The sequence below is a fragment of the Gorilla gorilla genome, chromosome 13 (genome assembly GCF_029281585.2).
Source record: "Gorilla gorilla gorilla isolate KB3781 chromosome 13, NHGRI_mGorGor1-v2.1_pri, whole genome shotgun sequence".
NCBI lineage: Eukaryota > Metazoa > Chordata > Mammalia > Primates > Hominidae > Gorilla > Gorilla gorilla.
In genome coordinates this window covers 65134920-65153307 of record NC_073237.2, presented here as the reverse complement: position 1 = coordinate 65153307, position 18388 = coordinate 65134920, and the positions used below count along the sequence as shown (strand labels likewise).

Sequence of the window (18388 nt, the reverse complement as noted above, 5' to 3'; positions counted from 1 at the left end):
CCACATGTATGAGGAAGAGGAAGGCCCTTTTTTAGGTCCAGAAACTGAGAATAGAAAGATTGTGGCTTGCTCAGGGTCACAGAACTAGCAAGCATGAATTTCAGGTGTCTTTCTTTTCTTAAGTTGCTTTCTAGGCGGTTCATTTTCTAGCTCTTTAGCATTCTGTTTTCTGGTTAAACTGAGGGGAGAAAAAGATAAACCTTGAATTTGTTTTTCTTTGAGGGGAAGAAATTTTTGAATGTTTAAAAAATAAGTTATGTTTACCTTAATTCTCCACTCTCTCAAACAGTGGTTACACTTGTTTTACAAGGAAGAAGCCATTATTGTCACACTGGCCTCTGCCTTAACATTCTATCTGCTAACTTTTATTTATTTTATTTTATTTTTCTTTAAGTTCTGGGATACATGTGCTGAACATGCAGGTTTGTTACATAGGTATACATGTGCCATGGTGGTTTGCTACACCTATCAACCTATCATCTCTATCTGCTAACTTTTATAGACCTTCAATAAACTCCTGTCTTTCAATATAGTATTTTAAAACTGCTTCTTCTTCTTCTTCTTTTTTTTTTTTTGAGACGGAGTTTTGCTCTTGTTGCCCAGGCTGGAGAGAATGGCGCAATCTCGGCTCACTGCAACCTCCGCCTCCCGGGTTCAAGCAGTTCTCCTGCCTCAGCTTCCTGAGTAGCTGGGATTACAGGCATGCGCCACCATGCCTGGCTAATTTTGTATTTTCAGTAGAGACGGGGTTTCTCCATGTTGGTCAGGCTGGTTTCAAACTCCCGACCTCAGGTGATCTGCCTGCCTTGGCCTCCCAAAGTGCTAGGATTTACAGGCATGAGCCACTGTGCCCAGCTGTATTTTAAAACTTCTAAATCAGAGGATCTCAGATGTGGAGTGGAAACTAAGGGGTCTCTGAGACCCTTTCAGAAGATCTGTGATGTTAAAATTATTTTCATCATCATCATAAGACATTATTCGCCTTTTTCACTTTCATTCTCTCATATGTGTAGAGTTTTCTAGATGTTACATGACCTGTGATGTCACCACATATTGAATTCAGAAGCAGATGTGAGACTCCAACTTATCTTCTATTAAGCCAGACGTTAAGGATTTCAAAAAAAAAGGTAAAACAATTCCACTTTTCTCACTAAATTATTTGTGGAAAATATAATTATATTTTGTAATTATTTATGTTAAAAATTGACTGATGTTAACACGCATTTTTTTTGTTAACTGATAAGAATTAAATATTTTAAAATTTTTCTCAATTTTAATTTCTAATATGTGAAATATAGATAGCTATCACCCACATAAATAAAAGCTCTTTGGTGTCCTCAATAATTTTTAAGGGTGTAATGTGGCCCTGAGACCAAAAGGTTTGAGAACTGCTTTTCTACATCATAGTTCTTAGGTCAATGTTATTTCCCTAAACGAAGAAACAGCAATGATCAAAAGGTTTTCGGCAGTACCAACGAAATGCGATCAGGGTGAGAGCCGTGTAATGAGGAAAAGATACTCAGGAGAGCTATACTCATGGCATTTCATGGAGTGAGGGCCAAAAGACTGGAAAAAGAAGTAACTCTTTGTTCTTTATCAGCATCACGTATAATGAGGAGCAGAGAAGACCGGAAAACAAACCTCTGCCAAGACCACATAGCACCACAACAAAGAGTTCACTTTTGTCTCAAGTGGTGAGTTTCTTCCTTAAAGGAATGATCTCACTCAGCAGATAAGAGCTTGGATTTTGCAGAAATTTAATTCTCAGGATCTCTTTTGACTGGGTAACATTGAGAGCTGGTTTGGGTGGCTGGTTGCTTCCTTTTGTGTGGCAGAAACGCCTGGATTTGTCTTTGGCTCAACCATGGCTGGCAGTAGGTATCCTGTGCCCATTTCTAGCCTTGCATTCTGCCACTCGACTGCCTCCATGTTCACTTTTCAGCTCACCCTTCTGCCATATTGGAACCTACCATGTTCATTCTGCCCTTAGGCCTTTGCACATGCTGTTCTTTCTCCTTGAGATGCCCTTCCTGTCTCTCTTCTTAATGAACTCTGGGTTACATTTTCAGGATTTAGTTGAAATATCTTTTTCTCTGTGAGCTCTCTTTTGGAAGAATTGGTCTTTTTTTCTCTTATTTCTCTCTGCGTACCCATAGTAGCATATGCAGAAATATTAGCAATTGTTTCATTACAGATCTGTCACGTGTTTCAATCTCTGGCTCAAAAGAGACTATTAAATTATTGAGGGAGGAACTAATCAATATTTAAAAAGCTTTCTATATCATCAGTGCTTAGTGTAGTGCTAGATACATAATAGGTGCACGAGTGTTTGTTCATGAATGCGTTATTGTTCTGAAATTTTAGAACAGTTAATTTTCTCTAACAAATTAATTTAACTCTTATATTCTATTCAGGAAACTAAGCTTTAGTACTTTAGACAAATTACTCGTATGGAGAATTTCAGTGAAGTTTCAACATAATGGTGACTAATATTTCCAGGAAATATTATAGGATTTTGTAGACATTATTATACCGGCAGCATGACTCACTTGTGGGTGGGATGAAGGGATTTAAAAAGGTTAAAAAACACTGACTTCAAAAAAGAAACTTGAAGACCAGGTACTATTTTCTTGGTGGGAGGGGAGTATGCCTTTAGGCATTAAGGGCTTTAAATTAACCATGGTTGATGGAACATCTTAAAGATGTGTTTTCAAGTGTCTACTTTTCTAATAATTTAATTACCCTTTGAAATGGTGGTGTTAGATAAAAATTCCATTCATTCATTGCATTATTCATCAAATAACCATTGAGTGTCTACTGTGTGCCAGGAAATGTGCTAAGTGAAAGTTAAGGACTTTGTGCACCAGGGAATCCATGGACATTTATTTCCTTTAGCATTATTATTATTATTATTAGCATGGAAGGGTTTTAACAGAAATCAGCAAGAGCAGATTTATATTTTAAACTGATTCCTCTAGCTGCAGTGTGTGTGTGTGGAAATTGGATTGAATGGGTACATGATGGGAGGCAAAGAGACCTGTTTGGGGCCACAACTTCATGCAAAAATAATAATAATAATAAAACCTGCAAACCAAAAAACACAGTGGCTGAATCAGGAGAGGTACTGTGAGAGAAGGGGCTGCAATCCTGATACTGCAGAGTGAGGACTGATAGGTGTTGCTGAGTAACTGCACGTGGGTGGTAAGCAGAAGGAAGGGGTCAAGGGATGATGGCAGCATTCTGGCTGGGTAATTGGGTGGATTGTGGTGGCCTTCCATAAGACGTGGACCCAGGTAGAGAGGCAGACTCTGGGGTGGTAAGTGGCTAAATTCAATTTTGGGCATGCTGAGCTTGTGGAATCTAGTGGATGCTTAAGTTTGGGGAGTGGACAGGCAAGGGGAATTGCTAGAAGTGTGGGGAGCAAGTTGCAAGTACACAGATGGTAACTGAACCCTTAGGAGAACAGGGAATTACCCAGAGTGCTGATTAAGAAGAGACCGAGTCAGAGCCTGGACCCTGAGGAGCAACCACAATAAGAGTAAGCAGGGATGAAAAGCTTCCAAAGGATACCAAGGAGGAGAAGAGAGGCTGGAAGGCAACCAGGGAAGTCCTGAGTTACAAAAGACAAGTGAAGAGCGTATTTCACAGAGAACTGCTATCAGTGGTCTCACATGCTGGAGAGTTTTAAGAAGACTGAAAGAGGATGGGTGCGGTGGCTCACACCTGTAATCCCAGCACTTTGGGAGGCCAAGGTGGGTGGATCACTTGAGGTCAGGAGTTCGAGACCAGCCTGGCCAACATGGCAAAACCCTGTCTCTACTAAAAATACAAACATTAGCTGGGTGTGGTGGCGCATGCCTGTGGTCCCAGTTACCCTGGAGGCTGAGGCAGGAGAATCACTTGAACCTGGGAGGCAGAGGTTGCAGTGAGCTGAGATAGTGCCACTGTACTCCAGCCTGGGCAACAGAGTGAGACTCCATCTCAAAAAAACAAAAACAAAAACAAAAAAAACTGAAAGTTGTTCAATGGCTTGAGCAATGATTGTTGATTACTTCAAAAAGAACATTTTGGTAGAGTGGTGGGATCAAAAGCCACTGGAGAACACTGAATAGTGACAAGAAATAAAAAAAGTGAGACAGCAAGTACATCCAACTCTCATGTCCAATAGGGTGACGGTGAAGGAGGAAAAAGATACACCAGGAACTGAAGAGAGATGGATCGTTGAGGAGGTTTGTTTCTATGATATATGAGAATGAGCAGATGGAAGGATGAGGTGTGGAGCCAGAAGAGGGACTGAATGGTTAAAATTACCCTGTAGTGGAGATAATCTCTACAGGGATCTGTCCTGGACCTTAAGGAGAAGATCGGACCCAGTATACATGGTATATTCATCCATTCAACAAATAAAAATTACAATATGTGCACCCTCCAAACCCACATGGCTTCACTAAGTGCTGGGGATACAGCAGTCAGCTTACTTTTTTTTTTTAGATAGAGTCTTGTTCTGTCACCCAGGCTGGAGTGTAGTGGGGCACAATCTCGGCTCACTGCAACCTCTGCCTCCCAGGTTCAAGTGATTCTCCTGCCTCAGCCTCCCAAGTAGCTGGGATTACAGGCATGTGCCAGCACGTCCGGCTAATTTTTGTATTTTTAGTAGAGACGGGGTTTCACCACGTTGGTCAGGCTGGTCTCGAACTCCTGACCTCGTGATCCGCCCACCTTGGCCTCCCAAAGTCTTGGGATTACAGGCGTGAGCCACCGTGCCCAGCTAGCTTACATTTAAATAAAGGAGACAGGCATTAAGTAAGTAAAATCTATAGTATAGGACCTAAAGTGTAGGTCATTATAGGTCATGATAAATGTTAGAAAACATAAAGCAAGAAAAGTAGATAGGAATCACCTTTCCCACTGTAGCAGGACTATTTTCCACTGTAGCAGGACTATAAACATTATCACTACTATCTACGCAATAAACAAAAGTGATAAAGTACTTGACTGTGCTTTGAAGTGAAATATCTTATTCAATAAGTGGTATTAGGACAATAGTTAACTACCTGGGAAAAAACAAGGTTAGATCTCCCTCACTTCATACACCAAAATGAATACAACGTAGACTAAAGAAAAAAAACATAAACAACAATCTATAAAAGGTAAAAGAAAAATATGGGTGAACATTTATCTGATTATTCAATGGTGAAGTCCTTTGTAAGCATAAGGCTTAACTAAAAAGAATCCCACATTTATGGGATGTAAGATATAAGATGGCAACACTCCCCAAATTCAACACAATCTTTATCAAACTACCAGCTACCCTTTTTCCCCCAGAAATTAACAAACTGATTATAAAATTCATAGGGACATACAAGGAACCCAGAATAGCCAAAACAGTATGAAAAAGAGTAGCTGAAAGACTCACACTTCTTGATTATGAAACTTAACAATACAAACCAGAAGTAATGAGGATAGTATGGTACTGCTATGAGGGTAGGCATATTGATCAATAGAACAGATGTGAGAGTCAAGAAGTAAATCCTTATAATTGTGGTCAATCGACTTTCTTTTTTTTTTGTCTGGTTTATGTTCTCTCATGATGATTTTCAATAAGAGTGCCAAGATAATTCAATAGGGGGAAAGAATAGGCTTTTCAACAAATGGTGGTGAAACAACCGGCTATCCCACATGCAAAAGAATGAAGATAGACTCTACCTCATATCATATACAAAAAAATTAAATCAGAATGAATCACAAACCTAAATGTAAGAGCTAAGACTATAAAACTCTTCAAAGAAAACATGAGAGTAAATCTTCATGACCTTGGGTTAGGCAATGCTTTCTTAGATCACAGCAAAGACACCAGCAACAAAAGGAAAAAAATTGGACATCAAAATTAAAAAATTTTGTGCTTCAAAAGACACTATCAAAAAAGTAAAAAGACAACCCACAGAATGGAAGAAAATATTTGCAAATCATATATCTGATAACGGACTTGTGTCCAGAATATACAAAGAACTCTTACAACTCAATAATAAAAAGACAACTCAACTAAAAATGGGCAAAGGGTTTGAGTGAGCATTTCTCCAAAGAAGATATAAATTGCCAATAAGCACATACAAGATGTTTAATATCATTAGTCATTAGAGAAATGCAAATCAAAACTACAGTGAGATACTACTTCATACCTACCAGGATGGCCAAAAGAAAAAAAGACAGGCAATAACATATGTCAGTGAGGATGTAGAGAAACTGGAACCTGTATATGTTGCTGGTGGGATTGTAAAATGACACAGCTGCTTTGGAAAGGAGTTTGACAGTTCCTCAAAATGTTATCAGAGAGTTACCATCTGACCCAGCAATTCCACTTCTAGGTACATATTCAGAAGAAATGAAAATATATGCCCATACAAAACCTTGTCCATAAATGTTCGTAACAGCATTATTCATAATGGCCAAAATGGAAACATCCCAAATATCCATCAACTGATGAATAAACAAACTATGGTATATCAATATAATGGAATATTCTTCAATAAAAAGAATAAATTACAGGTACATGCTACGAGGCTACAGATAAACCTCAAAAATATTCTGTTAAGTGCAAAAAGCCAAACAGAAAAGTTCACATTATATGATTTATATGAAATGCCAGAATAGGCAAAACCATAGAGACAGAAAGTAAATCAGTAGTTGCCAGGGGCTGGGAAGAGGACGGAATGGGGAATGACTGCTAATGGGTATGGGGTTTCTTTTTGGGGTAATGAAAATGTTCTAAAATTAGAAAATCGCTGGGCATGGTGGCTCATGCCTGTATCTGAGCACTTTGGGAGGCTGAGGCGGGTAGATCACCTGAGGTCAGCAGTTCAAGACCAGCCTGGCCAACATGGTGATACCCCATCTCTACTAAAAATACAAAAATTAGCTGGGTGTGGTGGCTCATGCCTGTAATCCCAGCTATTTGGGAGGCTAAGAAAGGAGAATCACTTGAACCCAGGAGGCGGAGGTTGCAGTAAGCCAAGATTGCACCATTGCACTCCAACCTGGGCGACAGAGTGAGGCTCCATCTCAAAATAAATAAATAAATAAATTTAAAAAATTAGAAAATGGTGATGATTGCATAACTGTGAATAAATCAAGAATCATAGGCCTGTACACTTTAAAAGGGTGAAGCATACACATCTTAATTATATCTCAATAAAGCTATTATTAAAAAATAGATAATAAAATCAAAATGAGAAAATGTCAATAGATTTGATTACCCGTGAGTTAAACAACTTGTTCCATTAAAAACCTGATAAGTTATCCAAACTGGAAAAATCTGCGACACATGCCATATTTTATGAAACTGAAGATGCCACTGATTGTACCATTAATTTATATGCCCCTAAGAAAGAAAAACCTCCCAAGATGGGGAGTCTCCTAAGGGAGGCTCACCAAAGCTAGAACATTAAAGGGCTAGATCCTCCAAAACGCACCAGCGGCTGCAGTGAAACCCATGTTTTTCCAACCTTGGCACAGGGCTAAGAAAAGTGAAAAAAATCTTTCTTAAAAATTGGAAACACAGCAGGGCGCGGTGGCTTAAGCCTGTAATCCCAGCACTTTGGGAGGCTGAGGTGGGTGGGTCGCTTGAGGCTAGAGTTCAAGACAGCCTGGCCAACATGACGAAACCCCATCTTTACTAAAAGCAAAAACCAGCTGGGTGTGGTGGTGCATGCTTGTAATCCCAGCTACTCAGGAGGCTGAGGCAGAAGAATCGCTTAAACCCAGGAGACAGAGGTTGCAGTGAGCCGAAATCACGCCACTGCACTCCAGCCTGGGTGGTAGAGTGAGACCCTGTCTCAAAAAAAAAAAAAAAAAAAAAAAAAAAATTGGAACCACAAGCTGGTATTCATGTAGGCTTGCAGTCTCAATAAACACTATCTTATAGTCTATTTTAGGCCAAAGAAACCTTGGGCAAATAATTTATGGTGATGTCAATTTGACAGCAATTTTAAGATACCACTGAGAGAGTCAAATGTGGAAGAAAGTTTCCCTTAGAGTGAAATAAGGTTTAAAAAGGGGTTAATATCTTTAATACATGGAATTGATATTAATAATTTGGAAAAATAACAAACACCCAATATAAATGGTCAAATGTTACAAAGCTCAATTCTCAAAGGAACTACAAATGGCTAATAAACATGAATAAGGGTTGAACCTTACCAGTACTTAAATGCAAAATAAAACAATCAGATAACATTTTTTACTTATCAGAGTGGCATAATTTAAAAACCACAATGCTGGCTAAGGGCTGGTAGAATACAGGCTCTCATGGCCTCATGGGAACCTTCTGTGGCACAATCTATCTGTGCAGTTACGTGCATTTTATTACCCTAGTAGCCCTTTCTTGGAATCCATTCTAAAGAAATAATCCTAAATTTGGACACAACGTTTATCTGAAATTATGTTCATAAACTAGTAAGAAATACAAAAAGGAGAAACAATGTAAATGCCCAATACTGAAAGAATGGTTAAATAGATTCTGGCAAAAAAAAATAGATTACATCACACTCATACAATTTTAATGTGTTGCAACTTCAAATGGTGCCTTGTAGAATATACAATGATATGAAAAATATAACATTATAAACTATTCATGTTATAATGTTATGTGAAAAAAGAGGACTATACCTAAAATTGTGTACCATTATGCTATCATTTTAATATAAATACATAGAGCATAGAAATAAAGTTTGGTAGAAAGTACATCAAAATATTAGCAGTGGATATCTCTGGGTTGTGGCATTTCAAGAATTTTCATTTTTTTTTCATCTTCTTGTATTTTCCAAAATGTTTACATTGCAAGTGTTTGACTTTCATTAATTAAAAAATCTCCAATAAATATTACCAGGAAAATTTGTCTTATTTAAATATAAAACATGAACATTCTACTTTTTCAGTTGTGTATGGCTAAATTATCATGTTTTAGTTTATGAAATTGGACCACAGAATAGCAAAATGATAAAATAACTATATATAGGGTTATTTTCTCCTTTCATATATCTTAAAAACTTCCCACAGATACGACATATTCATTGTAGAAAATTTAATAAATATCAATATAAAGGAAAATAAGAGCCCACATACTCCCTTGATCTGGAATAAGCACTGTTAGCTTTGGGTTTAGTTTGCTCTTCTGTTTCTAGTTATTCAAGGTTTAAAGTTAGGGTATAGATTTGAGATTTTTCTTTTTTCTTTTCTTTTTTTTTTTTTGAGGCGCAGTCTCACTCTGTTGCCCAGGCTGCAGTACAGTGGCATGATCTCGGCTCATTGCAACCTCCGCCTCCTGGGTTCAAGTGATTCTCCTGCCTCAGCCTCCTAAGTAGTTAGGATTACAGGTGCATACCACCACGTCTGGCTAATTTTTGTATTTTTAGTAGAGATGGGGTTTCACCATATTGGCCAAGTTGGTCCTGAACGCCTGACCTCAAGTGATCTGCCCGCCTCAGCCTCCCAAAGTGCTAGGATTACCGCGCCCGGCCTCCTTTTTTTTTTTTTTTTTTTAAAGGTAAGAGTTTACAGCTATAAATTTTCCTCTGAGCACTGCCTTCACAGCATCCCATAAATTTTTGGTATGTTTGTTTTCCTTTTCATTCATCTCTGAGGTTTTTCTAATTTCCTTGTAATTTCTTCTTTAACTCATTGCTAGTTTAAGAGTGTGTGGTTTAATTTTCAAATACTTGTGAAGTTTTCAGTTTTCACTGTTTATTGATTCATTCCATTGTGATCAGAAAAGATACTTTGTATGATTTCAGTCATTTAAAATGTACTGAGACTTGTTTTGTGGCCTAACATATGATCCATCCTAGAGAATGTCCTATGAGAATAACTGCTGTTTTGTATATTCCCTTAGAATTCTGCTGTGCATTTAAGGTATACAGACTGATAACTACATATAAGGTAAATACATCTATATTTAGCAAACTAAATGTGCTAACACATCATTTTTTATTGGGTGCATACTATTCCATTATTTGACTGTATCATAATATATTTAACCAACATATTATATGGTTGGACATTTAGATACCTTCTAAATTTTTTCACCACTAAGCAGGACTCTCATGATTATGGCATCAATAAACACCTGACTGGGTTACTTAACCATAATTACTAAGTGATTACTGCTGCAGGGAGAGAAATGTGTTAGTTCTTCCAATAAAAATCCTGCAAAGATACATAATGAAATTAGCTGCTAAAAGTAAAAAAAAAATTTCATAAGAATCTTACCTTGAATTTTCTTGAAAACTCTGGAATTCATGAACTTAAGAAATCTGTCTGCATAAAAGCTTGGTCTATGAACGGAAACAGTGTCCTGAAAAGACAAAAAACCAGGATCACAGGGTCACCTCTTAATGTTCATCTCAAGTCAGAACAGAGATCTGTGCAATTGGTTCTTTGTTAGCCAACATTCTTAACCAAAGGTGGCCCAGAGATAGAGAACAGGAATGCCCTGTATCCCGCGGGGCCCAGGAGTCTGGGGCTGAGGGAGGAGGGCACAGACTCAATCGGAACAAAGATTCTAGACACTCAAGACCAAACTGAGCAGAGGAGAGTCAGCAAAAAAAACTGTGCTACATAAATCAAAACAGCTGCCCTTATTCATAACATTGTGTCCCAGGAGGAGTCTTTTAAGTTCTTTTTTTACATACAGGCAACCAGTGCATCAAATGTCATCTGGAATGAAGGGTAACTCCCTTAATCATGAACAAAAATTGGAGACATAAACAAAACTATCCTAATGTAAGAGTGACATTGACGTTTAAGTTAAAAAAAGTTCTGGTTTCATCTCCCAAGAGCAAGGTGAGGAGATGCTAGGAGGATTCCTAGGAGACAAGGCTAACAGATGACTCCTTTGCACTGAATTATCTGCTGATTGCATAGAGTTGAATTGAAGTAAATTGTTAACTCCATTCTTCTCTCATGCTTGGCAGGAGTCTTTAGGGCTGAAGGGTCATTTGATTACAAATCCAGGAAAGGGGATGGATGAAGGGAAAGGAGGTGGATGAAGGAGCTACTTTTCTATGTTTATTTGGTAATCATTTATCCAAATCATGTATCCAAGCTGTACACTTGTAGACATAGTAAATTTGCTTCTATAATGCTTCATTTTGAATTCAGGCTTACGGATTCCAATAGAGAAATTTCTTTTTTTTTTTTTTTTTTTTTGAGACAGAGTCTTGCTCTGTCGCCAGGCTGGAGTGCACTGGTGGATCTCGGCTCACTGCAACCTCCGCCTCCCGGATTCAAGTGATTCTCCTGCGTCAGCATCATCAGTAGCTGCGATTACAGGCACCCACCACCACACTCGGCTAATTTTTGTATTTTTAGTAGAGGGGTTTTGACCATATTGGCCAGGCTGGTCTCGAACTCCTGACCTCAAGTGATCTGCCCTCCTCGGCCTCCCAAAATGCTGGGATTATAGGCATGAGCCACTGCACCTGGCCCTGCTACATCTTTTAAAATGTACTCTTTCTGGTATCCTGGCAGTATCTGCCTGAAGTGGACACATTCTTCCAACAAGGCAGTAATTTAGAAATATCAGTAGAAGGCAAGAGCCTGAGGGGTATCCATAGAGGATTAAAGTTCAGCCCTTGCCTATAAAGAGAAGTTACATTGTTGTTCGCTTTGGCATGAATAAACATTGTTTAAGTAAGAGCCATGTCTGAAAACAAACAAAAATAGGTTCATGATATACAACCAGCACAGAAATTTTCATTAAAAAAAAAAGAAAAACAGATGATAGGTATATTTTTTAATTTATTTATTATTTATTTATTTATGAGATGGAGTCTCGCTCTGTCGCCCAGGCTGGAGTGCAGTAGCACGATTTTGGCTCACTGCAACGTCTGCCTCCTGGGTTCAAGCGATTCTCCTGCCTCAGCCTCCCGAATAGCTGGGATTACAGGAATGTGCCACCATGTCTCGCTAATTTTTGTATTGTTAGTAGAGACAGGGTTTCACCATGTTGGCCAGGCTGGTCTCGAACTCCTGACCTCAAGTGATCCGCCCGCTTCGGTCTCCCCGCAAAGTGTTGGGTTTCAAATAGAGAAAGGTGGGGGGCCCTTAGATGCACCTGGTTGGTACAAGACTAGATGATTCAGATCCATCTGGTAACAGGAAATTGAAATGGTCTCAGAAAACAGGAGGGGAATGGAATGAGGGTATTCACTCTCTCCCCTTCAATGTTCGAGGTACTATGTATGCAGTCCCTTCCTTTCTCAGCTGGAAGGAAACATTAAATTAACCTACCATATTGACCTTCTTTCATAGGAGGAATTTTTGATCTCAGTAAGATTGAGGTTAATTCTTTTTTTTTTTAATTAAAAAATTTTCTTTTAGAGACAGGGTCTTGCTATATTCAAGACTGGACTTGAACTCCTGGGCTCAAGTGATCGTCCTGCCCCAGTCTCTTGAGTAGCCAGGACTACCAGCACATTCCCCTACACCCAGCTTAGAGGTTAATTCTTGGAAATAAATGTGTGAACCTGTTGTTTCAAAGTGCATTATGACTGAAGTCAGTCCTTAGCCGGTGGACAAAATGTAGATCTTTCATGCTGAAAGGTTATTAACAGTCTTCCACAGAACTGAGAAATTATGTGCTCCTTTCCAAGAAAGAAGAAGAAGATCATCTATAATTTATTCTCTTTCAAAAGAAAGTATCTGCTAACATCTTAAAAGGAAATGTGTGACCAAATCCTTAACCAAAATATTCTTTGGAATTGCTACTTCAAGTTATTAACTTAGGCCAATAAATGTTGTTAGTAGCAGGAAGTAGAAATCTAATGTCTAGATGGGACTGCGTGTGTGTGTGTGTGTGTGTGTGTGTGTGTGTGTGTATGTGTGTATGTGTGAGAGAGAGAGAGAGAGACAGAGACAGAGACAGAACGGGAGAAAGAAGGAGAGAGAAAGATGGGAGAAACTGCTCTTTGTTAACTGATTTTTTTCTTCAGTTACATCAATTAAGACATTCTTGGCTGGGCGCAGTGGCTCACACCTGTAATCCCTGCACTTTGGGAGGCCAAGGCAGGTGGATCACCTGAGGTCAGGAGTTCGAGACCAGCCTGGCCAACATGGCGAAATCCTGTCTCTACTAAAAATACAAAAATTAGCCAGGCGTCGTGGCACGTGCCTGTCGTCCCAGCTACTCAGGAGGGTGAGGTAAGAGAATTGCTTGACCCTGGGAGGCAGAGGTTGCAGCGAGCCGAGATTGCACCACTGCACTCCAGCCTGGGTGACAGCGCAAGACTCCATCTCAAAAGAAAAAAAAAAAAAGACATCCTCAGGCAGCCAGCATGTATAAATGTTGATGTAGAAATTCATACCAATTAAAAAGTTTTCACTTTCTGTGTATTTGTTAGGCATTGTGTTGAACACTGAAATGCATTTTTTTGTCCCATGTTCACACCAAGCAGCTGTCATTACTATCCCCCTGGTACAGGTGAGAAACAAGGGCAAGAGGCCAAATAACCAGCATTGTGCCTGGTCACATGGCTAGTTCAGCAGTGAATGCAGAGTTCAAATCCAGGCTGTTCACCATCAGAGTCAGGACTCACACTTACTGTAGCTTGGTTGTGTGAGAACTTCATTTCAAATGCCCTACTGATCATCCCTACGAAAAAAGACCTCTCTCAAAGTTAGGTCCTTTGGATTTCACACAGACACAGGTATCATTTTGTTTTTCTGGCCGCTAGGCTGGATGTCATGTATTTGAAGAGCTATTCAAATTTATGTTGTCCTTATTCTTAGATTTGAACTGATCTACTAGCCTAAGATTCTGAGTTTATAAAGACCGTTGTTTCATTTCCTCTTAGAGTCTAGCAACACAGTTTCCTGCACATACTCTGAAGTCTCTGAGAAAGCAGAAATATATACAGTATAATAAGGAAAATAAGTCACTTACCCCATCATAAACAAGAGCTTTCCAGGAATGTTCTAACTTCTTCATTAACCTAAATATAAATGGAAAAATTAAAATGAGAATGTAAAATCACTCTCATTTGGTGATTTTTCAGAACCTTTTGTAGATTGATTTTGAAATAATAAAAGACCACTCCTCAAACTTCTTACCTATATGATTGCAGAATGTCAATAATGCCCATAAATAAAAGTAGTTTTTCTCCCCTATGGCTTTTAGCTGGAATGCCTCCCATTCTGTTGATGGAGCAAAAGAGAAAATATTTGATTACATATTATAAGAATAGGAAGTTAAAAAATCATTTCTAATAAATAGACTGAAAATAAAAATTGACAATTTTTAAGAATTCTGGGCTATCTCCCATTCATCTTTTTTTTTGTTTGTTCCTTTTTGTTTTTGTTTTTTGGCCATCAGTTAAGGTCATCCTGGGAATCCAGAATGATGTATTAATACTTCCCTACAAAGGAGAATAATATCGTAGCTGCTAACCGTGAAGAGTTGGATGGGAAGAATCCAATTTAAAACTTATTCCTACTTTAAAACTATGAGCAAGAATTTTTAGACCATTACAAAATATTCCTTTTAAAAAATGCAATACTTTTTTCTGATCAAAAGAGTAATGTATGTTTACTTTTAAAAATAAAATACAGAAAAACACAAAGAAAAAATATAATTAAACAGTTATTCCTAGGATGCAAAGATAACTACTTAATATCTGGTACACTTTTCTAGTATGTGTGTGTGTGTATGTATTTATTAGTCAAGAAAGGGTATTATTTATCATGGTTTATAACCTGATTTTTTTTACTTGCTAAATGACAAACATTTCCTTATATTCAATGCTAATGTGGTTTTTAATAGCCTTATTGTATTTCACCATACTGATATAGGATAATTTAACTGATTATTAGACAGTTAGATTGATTTGCAAGAAAGAACTTTTCAAAAAATATTTAATATGTGTTAATTTCCTTTACAAAAATGAAATATGCCCATGGTTTAGTCATCGTTGGAGAATTCTAGAAGGCAGGCACTTATGGCCTTGGAAAATGATTTCTTTCTTTCAGTCTCCTTGCTCAGCTAGTACACATACCTGATGCAGTCTGCCATTTCAATAACTTACTTTGGTTACAATTGTTTGTTAGTCAATATGCATTTTACACATGCAAATTAATCCTGTAGTTACTATCACATCTGGCTGAGACGAGAGACCACATCTGTCAGGGTGCAGGACTAGAACAACAGAATCCCCTTAGGCAGATAAAAAGCTCTGAATTGCGAACATCATTCTTATTGTGTATTTGCTTAAAACATCTTTATTCAGGCTGGGTGCAGTGGCTCATACCTATAATCCCAGCACTTTGGGAAGCCAAGGCAGGTGGATCACATGAGGCCAGGAGTTTGAGACCAGCCTGGGCAACATGGTGAAACTCCATCTCTACTAAAAATACAAAAATTAGCCAGGTGTAGTGGTGCATGTTTGTAATTCCAGCTACTTTGGAGGCTGAGGCAGGAGAATTGCTTGAACCTGGGAGGTGGAGGTTGCAGTGAACTGAGATGGCACCACTGCCCTCTAGCCTGAGTGACAGAGTGAGACTCTGTCTCAAAAAAAATAAATAAATAAACAATAAAACATGTTTATTCAAATTCAAAGTCTATTCCTTCCTCTTGTGGTGAATGTTTTGAATATGTAGTTAATGGGGACAAAAACATTTTCAGCCATTGTTAAAAAAAAAATGGAGGCATTTGAAAAAAGAAACCAAGTGGGTGAAGGAGTAATAACTGGAGAAACTGCCACTCATCTAGTTATCTTTAGATGAATAGAAATGGAGACCAGTTTAACCCATTTTAGCACCAAGTAGAAATTAATTCCTAGAGTCCCACCCTAAGGTGAATGTGACCATCTATAATTACCCAGTGACGTGGGCTGCCACAGTCAAGAGGGTGGGTGGGTGTGTGGCTGCACTTACGTGTCTGGGTTCTCTGTGATTATCCCATCTCCAGATTTCCCTGGACCCTGGATAGATTCCATGGCTGTTGAGTAGAGAACCTTCTGCATCCCAGTCCGCTTAGCATCAGGCACATTTTGTGAGGTCTCCTCCTCTTTCTCTTTGAGGGAATGGTCCAGGAAATGAATTCCCAACAGAAGGCTATAATCCATGATCTTGAAGCTTTCTAGCACCTGAATGAGAAAAAGAACCAGGAAGCCAGTCAACCCAAAGGCCTGTTCATCTCGTCTACTCATTATCAGAGAGCTCTAGATATACAGACACACAGCTCCTGTTATTCCTCCCAGCGGGGTGGCTGAGAGATGAAGAATCAAAATAAAAACACTTGAGGTTATTATTAGGCCACATACAGGAAGGATTATCACAATGGCTCCAAGATGGGAATTTTATGCAAATCTGAAACAAGCACATGTTTTCTCAACCCTCCATGAAAGTTTCACTAATAGCACGGATTGAGTACCTTCCATGTGCCAGTGCTAGGAAGCTCATTTGCATTCAATCTCAACAACTCTATAAGCTAGGTACTACTGTCTCTATTTTACAGATGAAAAACTGGAGGCACAGAGAGATAAGGTAATCTGCTCAATATCACACAGCACATAAGTGACAGAGACCCAAGCAGTCAACTCCGGTGTCCACACTCTTAAGTAGTAGAGCAGAGAAACCAACAACCAATAGTCTCTACAAGCTTGTAAGTTTGTACGCTTGTATCTTCCTCAGCATGAAGACACAGCTAGAATGTATCTTTTCTAGCTGAATGTATCTTTTCTATGTCTGAATTCTATTCTCATAAACCTCTTGGAAGTTAGTGGTCTTCTTCTCAAAACCTCTTTTTTTTTTTTTTATTTTTGAGACAGAGTCTCGCCCTGTCGCCCAGGCTGGAGTGCACTAGCGCAATCTCAGCTCACTGCAACCTCTGCCTCCCAGGTTCAAACGATTCTACTGCCTCAGCCTCCCGAGTAGCTGGTATTACAGGTGCCCGCTACCACACCCAGCTAATTTCTGTATTTTTAGTAGAGACAGGGTTTCGCCATGTTGGCCAGGCTGGTCTCGAACTCATTACCCCATGATCTGCCTGCCTCGGCCTCCCAAAGTGCTGGGATTACAGGTGTGAGCCACCGCACCCAGCCCTCAAAGTCTGTCTTTCGAAGGTGCCGTTCAGTTCCCTGTAGCAAGTCCTTTAAAAACATAATCTCAACAAAGCACAGTACTTCATGTTTAATTATCCACTCAGCAGACAGTGGGGAGGCAAGGGAATTAAAAATAGTTGGATGCAGCCAGACAAAAGAGATGACAATGCTCTGAAAAGAAAATGACAGGAGACAAAGGTCTAGGTCCGAGTCTGTTGAGATGGCTTCAGGGTATAGGTGGGGCTTTGACACTCAGGACCTTTTCAGACGGAAGAGCAGTGTTCAGGAAGAATGCCTGCAAACTGGGTGTTTTCCTCTACGATAAAGTTCTTTTTCTACTAGTTTGTATATGATTCTCCCCTACAACAGACTTCTTAATACCTGGTATTTCTCACACAAAGCTGCTCAGAAAAGTAAGACAACCCTGGTTGTCAGAACGGCTGTCTCTGAACCAACATGAGAAGCTGTTCCTATACTTTAGCTAGGAAACACCCTGAAGGATCATAGCCTATAGATAATTGTTTAGGGATAAAATAATCCAGAATTTCTTATGCTTCTTGTTCTTGTTCAGCCCAACTGCCTTTTGATATTTATGATATAGTAAAGAGGGGATCAAGCCTGAAGATTCAGTTACCTGTGGCTGCCACTTCATGGATGCCACCTGAGAAAAGGCTTTGTGAAGTATGGCATATGGCCTTCAAGAAATAGGTTATTCTGTATTACAGGCATCTTTGCCATCAATGAGAACTGAGAGTGGGCTGCAAATGGGTATCAGTTATTCCAGAGGGTTCACACTTCATCTTTCAAAAAGTCAAGTTCAGAAGGGAGTCAGGCAGGAGCTCAGAGTAGAATCTTATCACTTAAGAGGTTTGGCCTGTGGGATTTCCTAACCCAAGTGATCTAAGAATGGCCTGATAACAATGTGGAACCAGCCTTCCTAATGGAAGGAGGAGTGATGTCAAGTTGGAGGAGGAAGGGAGGGGTGATAGGAAATCCTTCTTACCACTGATCCAATGCTTGAGTACCAGACCCTTTGGCTGGTTCTCCATGGAGGTGTTATCAGTGCCTCACTGCACCATACAGTAGCACAGACCATGGGAGAAAGAAAGACTGTTTTATGTCAGAAGCACCAAGGGCCAGACTCTTAAAACAAAACACTAACAGATATTAGATGCTTTCTTCAGACAGAAACAAGTGGTAGAAGGGCCTTAACCTTTCTCATTCTCAACCATACTGAAATGATGGCTTGGGAACAGTACCCCCCGAGACAGCTTCAACAACTCTTCACAATGAATGAC

The 18388-nt window shown here is 39.2% G+C and overlaps 1 protein-coding gene across 14 annotated transcripts in view; it reads right to left on the bottom strand.

Moving 5' to 3' along the window:
- PIP5K1B (phosphatidylinositol-4-phosphate 5-kinase type 1 beta) overlaps nt 1-18388 on the bottom strand; it is a 303947-nt gene that overhangs the window by 76281 nt on the left and 209278 nt on the right. For all 14 annotated transcript variants that reach the window (XM_055350749.2, XM_019034010.4, XM_019034011.4 and 11 more), the window contains 4 exons: nt 15922-16133; nt 14104-14187; nt 13937-13985; nt 10264-10348 (listed from right to left, as the gene is read on the bottom strand). In XM_055350749.2, the coding sequence (XP_055206724.2) occupies nt 10264-10348; nt 13937-13985; nt 14104-14187; nt 15922-16133 (430 nt within the window). The remainder of the gene's footprint in view (nt 1-10263; nt 10349-13936; nt 13986-14103; nt 14188-15921; nt 16134-18388) is intronic.